Below are 6341 nucleotides of genomic sequence, written 5' to 3'. Positions count from 1 at the left end.
CCATCTCAAGGAAACTTGGGATTAGAAGGAAGAGAGTTGTTCTGTTTCTGAAAAAAATAAATAAATCAATAAATAATAAATAATAAAAAAAAGAAGAAAGAATCTATGTAAATCTTGGCATCTCGCCTGGTAATCTGATTTGGGGTTGACAATAAGAAGTGAACGAATTGGATGGGGACTTGTACAGGAAGCCTCCTTTTCCTCGATGATGATAGTGTCGATTGATTGAATTTACTGCATCCCATTTTTTTAGTTCGAGAAATATTACAAATTGAGTGTTGGTTTGAGAGAATAGATGCCTAAAAACAAATAATGTTTGTAATTTTTTGCGGCTTGCTGTGAAAGGAATGCTTAATACCCTAGCCTATGTTTTGAGAATTTGACTCAGCTAGTCTATTTTTTTTTTAATGAGAAAAACCTCTAACATAGGACCACTTCGTGTATTCAACTCCGACAAGTGCAAGCTACTTGCCGGGGCATGGATGGCCAATGGTGATGCTACTGGTATTGGCAGAGGCAGATGGCCATGTGGGACACAGTGGGGAGGTGCGTGTTATACTGTAACTGGCTTAGAAACGTAGATCTAGCTTAAAAGATTTTGAGTAGAGAACCTTGATAGATCCGACGATAAATACAGTAGAGATGTTGGAAAACCGAGGTTAGACTATGGTGAGGGGTTTGATATGATGGATAGGGTTTCAAAAGAGGCGGATAACGCTTCCGATGAAGCAAAATAGAGCCTCAAAAGAGGCGGGAAGGAGAGGGGGAGAAAGGAAGTAGAAGGGAGGAAAGCTCCCTCCTCCCATGGCATCTTAGATTTCACGCCTCTCTCTCTGTGCATTCGGCTAGGGTTTCTTTGTGTTTGAGTGTGTAAGTTTTCCTTTAAATTGGATCGAAAATAATTCTTTTAATTTAATCTATATATGCATTTCAAACTCTGTCCCATTTTAAATGCATGCTAGTTAAATAAAATGAGTTGGACGAAACTCCTCTAGTCTTAGTCTATTAAAATGATGACATGTGTTCAAGATAATTTGAGAAATGCTACACATTCCAATTTTTCTTCCCAAAAGTTAGTTCTCAAATGATGTGTCACCATCTCATAAGATTTATTATTTTGGAAAATATGTCACCAACTCATAGGATGGTGACACATCATTTGGGAACCAACTTTTGGAACAAAAATTTGGAATGTTTAGCATTCTTCAAATAATTTTTAAGGTTAAATACCTTTCAGCCCCTATGGTTTAGCTACTTTATTTTTTATCCCATCGATTTTAATATCATAAATGGTACCTGTGTAATGGATAAAGACAAAAATAGTACTTGTCTTAGTTTGCCATTCAAAAAGCTAACGGAAATCCATGCCACTAAGCCCTTTAAAATGTCGATACCTGTCCCGGGTGCCAAATAGACACGTCCGACTAGATGAAATAATTGCCACGTAATTAAAAAAAATCCACATCAGAAGTGGTGGGGATTAGGCTTATCATGTGAACTTTCATTATTAATTTTTTCTTTTTTGGGGGTCTCCTTTTTGGATATCTTCTTTCGCCTTTGCACATTTTTCATAAGGATCAAATGAAACTGTATGAAAGTACAATTTAAGATGGGGGGCTTGGTCCCCAAGAGGTAACTCAATCAGTTGTGAACAACGCCTCATAAAGCGAAGGTCACTAGTTCGAATCCCTCTTCCCCCTTCTCTTGTGTGGACATGTCAAAAAAAAAAAAAAAAAAAAAAAAAAGATGGGGGACTTGTAACACTTTGGTCTCATATTGGGAAGATGAGAAAAAAGCACATATAGAATAAGTGGTTTATAAAAATAATCATGAGTGTTAAGTCTTACATTGCCTAGTTACTAGGTAAAGCAGGGCTTTATAATGAATTGAAACTGGGCTTTATAATGAATTCTTGAAAAGTTTCAAATTGACTAGTCATTTTAGAGTATCATGGTTGATTTACACATGTGGAATATTTAATTTTTTAAATGGGGTGTCATTTAACGGAGTCAAAGTTTGAATCAGGACCTTTGGCTCTAATACTATGTTAAATTACCGGTTATCCCAAAAGTTTAAGCTTATAAGAATAGATAAATTTAATTACTTAATCATTACTTTAATTGACACTCATCTACGCTTACAAGAAAATAATTTCACTATAAAAAATACAGTATAAATAATAACACAAAATAAATAAATAAATCACTCAAAAAAAAAAAAAAAAAAAAACTCTAAAAGCATCTCGGTTGATTAAGTCTCCTTCAGTCATAACTTAGAGTGCATCTAGCTTCATAATTTTGCAAGCCAAACATACATTTTTAAATAAAATCACAAAAATAGTCATTTTGTTGGTGGAATAGACTCCTCAAATAGAATGATTATACTTTTGAAATATTATTTTGTTTGGTATAGACCTATTCTTAGGAATGACTATTCTCATGTGAATAACAATTCCTATATGAATAAACACCGTTTTGAAAATTTTAAAAAAAATAAAAAAACAAAACAAAAACAAAACAAAAACAAAAATAAAACTGTAATGTTGGAATTTAGTGAGTAGTCGACAAAACCCGGGGATGGTCGCACTATCCTCGGAGACCCTAGTGGTGGACCCCTAAGGGCCTCCCAGGGTATTGCGGCCTCCCCCAAGTTCTACTGGTGTCTGCCACCCACAAAATTACTAGATTAGTGTTTCTTTTTTTTTCTTTTTTTTTCAATAAGAAATAATGTTGGTTTTTTTTTTAATTTTTTTTTGTGATTTTGGTTCAATTCCAATAAAAGCATAGGTGTTGTTGTCAAACTAGGTAATATAAATAATTATATTTCATTCGCCCAACTCCATTTCTAATAATAACTATTTTTTTTTTTTATCACAACTATTTTTTTTAATAAAATATTCATTTCACTTACCAAATGAGGCCTATATGTTTTTTTAGTAGACAATGAAAAAAAAAAAAAAAACATGTTTTTAAAGGGAATGTATATATATATTGGCGTAACATTTTAGCAGGCCATGGACTCAAATCCCCCAGCCCAAATCCTAGGAAACCCGTGAGCCCAAGCAAGACCCAAGCCACCGACTTCCCGTCTCCCACCACACTCAGGAATCTGGATATAAAGAACAGAACACACCGACTAATGGAGTCCACCTTCCCTATTCCTTCAACCTAATCCTGCAATTCCGGCGACCAAATTCAGAAAGAATTTCCTGAGAAAAAAATGTCGATACCGCACGATCTATTCCCCGAAATACTCTCCCACCTACACCGACTACCCGCCAAGTCTCTGGTCCGTTTCCAATGCGTTTCCAAGTCATGGTTCGCCAAAATCAACGATCCAGGTTTCATCCAGAGGCATCACGACAACAGCAGCGAACGCCGTCTCCTTCTGCAGATATGGAACTGTAACACTGATCATCAGGAGCCGCTAAATTACTACTTGGCAAACTCTCCCAACGAGAATGGAGAGGCGGTCTTCCCGCCATTCCATAACCCATGCAGATTCTCCAAAATCTTAGACTGTTGCAATGGCTTGGTTTGCATCCGCACTTACGATGATAAAATTGTGATTTGGAACCCATCAATCAGGAAATACAAGCTATTACCCTCTCTGCCAACCGTATCCGGGTTGAAAAGAAGAAATTTTGGATTCGGGTATGACCCTGTCAACAAAGATTACAAGGTTGTAAGCATTGTGGAATACTTTGGAAGCGGCGATGTAAGCTTTGCACGGATCTTTAAAGTTGAGTTATATAGTCTGAAACCCAATTCTTGGAGCAGAGTTGGTCTAGGCAGTTTGCCTACGACTCTCTGGGAGTTGCGTATTTTTTTTGGGCCGGTTTCTTTGAACGGTGATTTGTATTTTTTGGTTAAAACTCCGACAGTGATCCGCCTTCTCGCTTTCCATCTCACGACAGAGAAATTCCGAGAGCAAAGGCCTATGCTTCCGGTTGGACCGCAAACTTTGGAGGTTTTGGGAGGATCGCTGTATGTCTCCACATATGAACCGGGGGCACAAACCATTGTCTTATGGCGGTTGAATGAGGAGTGGAGTTGGATTCGGTTTCGTAGTGTGCCGATTTTCGAGTTCGATTTCCAGTTGGAGATGCCTCTCATGGGGTGGCGAGTAGTGTTGTGGTCAAAGGACGGCCAAGAGGTTCTGATGGAGATGGATTACGGGTGTAAGAATCTCTTCAAGTATGATATAAAAGAGAAGACACGCTTCATCGGGCATATTGGCAAGCATTTTTGGTCGGGGACTTGTTTGGGAAGCCTCCTTCTCCTCGATGGTGATAGTGTCCATTGAATTCAATGCAAGATTGTCTTGGTATATCTCATTGTTTTTGCTTCTGTTCTCTTCTTATTATACAATGTTTTCACAGAAATAGAAGCAACAAGAGATTTCCTTTATATATATATATATATCCTTTGGTTCTGACTTCTGACTAGAATGTTTTTGCTTCTCCTGCTAATTTCTCCATATACCGGCCACTTCGGTTAATATGCCATATAATAATAATATAAGCTTATTTTATTTTGTAAGTCTTTATGATAAAGACGGCGCTTTTTGCTATGGGTGTCAAAAAAAAAATCAGGTACTAACTGAAAAATCGGGAAATTGAGTACCAATCCGTAACCGGGAAACCAAACCGGTAAGCAGATACCCAATTCTAGTTCCGGCTTTTGGCACCTGGTTATTACCGGGTAATCGGGTATATATAAAAGATAATATTTTTTATTTTTTATTTTTTTAAGGTAATTTTAAACATTGAATTTTTATGGTATTTATAAACATTGGATTTCAAGGGCATTTTTAAACAACGAAGTTTTAAGACATTTTAAAACATTGAGTTCTTATTTTATTAGACCCAAAAAGCCAAAAACAGTGATTTTTTTTTTTTGGGGATTTTTTAGGTTTTTTATTTTTATTTTTTTTTATTTTTTAACAATCACAATAAAGCCCAACTTATTGGAAAAAAATGCTAATTGTTTTTTTTAAAAAAAAAAAATGGGGCAAAAAATTGTTAAATTAAGCACAAAAATTAGACCCAATACCTCAAATAAGCCTAAAAATTAAGCCCAATACCTAAAATAAGCCAAATTTTTTTTTTTTTTTTTTTAAACTGGATAACCGGGTACCAACCAGTTATTGTATAACCGGGTAACCGGTTCCAATTCCAGTTTTCCAAAATAAGAAAAAATTGGGTATCCCAATTCCGGTTATTGGAGAACCGGCACCGGATTGACACCCTTAGTTTTTGTGTCCGGCTGAGGAGGAGGGTATAGGATGTAAGTGGATTTGGTGGTTTTGTTGAATGGAAAAACGATGGGTTGGATGATCCCATGTTTTCGTACTTATTTTATTTTGTGTTTCAAGTTGATGTGTTTAATTTTTATTGGATGTTGTAAATGAGTGTATTTACACCGCATCCGCTAGTGGGAGCGCTCTCCAACCAAAAATTATAAACAGTAGAATTTCTTTTTGGCCCTTCGATGAGCAATCATGTACTTGAAGGGGTTTATCAAAAAATAGCATATTTGGAGTGTCCATGTTCATAGCAAGTAAAAATATCACTGAGAATTACGTGCTCTAATGACATATGTCAATTTAATAGATTAGGTTAAAAGAATTAATTCCAACCTAATTTGAAAAAGAACCATGTCCTTATCATTTTAAGAAAATCAATTAAAATTATTGTACTCTCAACTCAATTTGGGCCCTATTATTGTGCTTGTTTAAAGATCATAAAAGTATGACATATCGCAAACTAATTGTTCGCTTAACATGTCTACAAGACTCCTAGTGAGATGAGATAGATTAGAGTAATAATATTTTAGTCCTCATTATATCATTATTCAAAAAATTGAGTAAATTTTTAGACGAACGTAAACCCCATGACAGACACGTAGTTTGAGGATAAGCTTTTGCATAGATTTTATTATTCAATAGTGACTTTAATGAACCTACAATCCAATAATAATAATAATAATAGCCCGAGAGGCCAAGAGCCCAACATGCATCTTACGTTTCTTAGCAAAAGATAACTCCAGCTCCTTATTTGCAGCTTCTACTTCAACCAAATCTTCTCAGCCAGCTATGCACGTGTAGCTAAAAACGATGCTCTGCTATTGCATTTTTTTTTTTTTTTTTTCAGTCAAACATTATTAATAATATCTTTAAGGTTGTGTAACTAAGCTTAAAAAATGAATAGGGTTTTCATTGAAATTGGATCATAATAAAACAGAAAATATTAAGGTTACAACACAAATCTAACTTATGGCCAACTTCTCTCCTACGTGTCATCTAAAAAAAATTGAGAGAAAAGATTTTGAAATTTTAAA

General features: G+C 35.5%; 1 protein-coding gene across 1 annotated transcript; it reads left to right on the top strand.

Moving 5' to 3' along the window:
• Positions 1–3219: 3219 nt before the first annotated feature.
• Positions 3220–4305, top strand: LOC132174342 (putative F-box protein At3g16210). The gene has a single exon (XM_059586013.1). It carries the CDS (start codon positions 3220–3222, stop codon positions 4303–4305), a length of 1086 nt encoding a protein of 361 aa, XP_059441996.1.
• Positions 4306–6341: the final 2036 nt, after the last annotated feature.

Source organism: Corylus avellana, chromosome ca3 (genome assembly GCF_901000735.1).
Source record: "Corylus avellana chromosome ca3, CavTom2PMs-1.0".
NCBI classification, from domain to species: Eukaryota; Viridiplantae; Streptophyta; class Magnoliopsida; order Fagales; family Betulaceae; genus Corylus; species Corylus avellana.
Note: the sequence above shows the minus strand (reverse complement) of the source record. Positions and strands in the feature narration are given on the sequence as shown.

What these genes read in the sequence shown, in the direction of transcription:
- LOC132174342 (XM_059586013.1), top strand. Translation starts at nt 3,220, where the DNA reads ATGTCGATACCGCACGATCTATTCCCCGAAATACTCTCCCACCTACAC.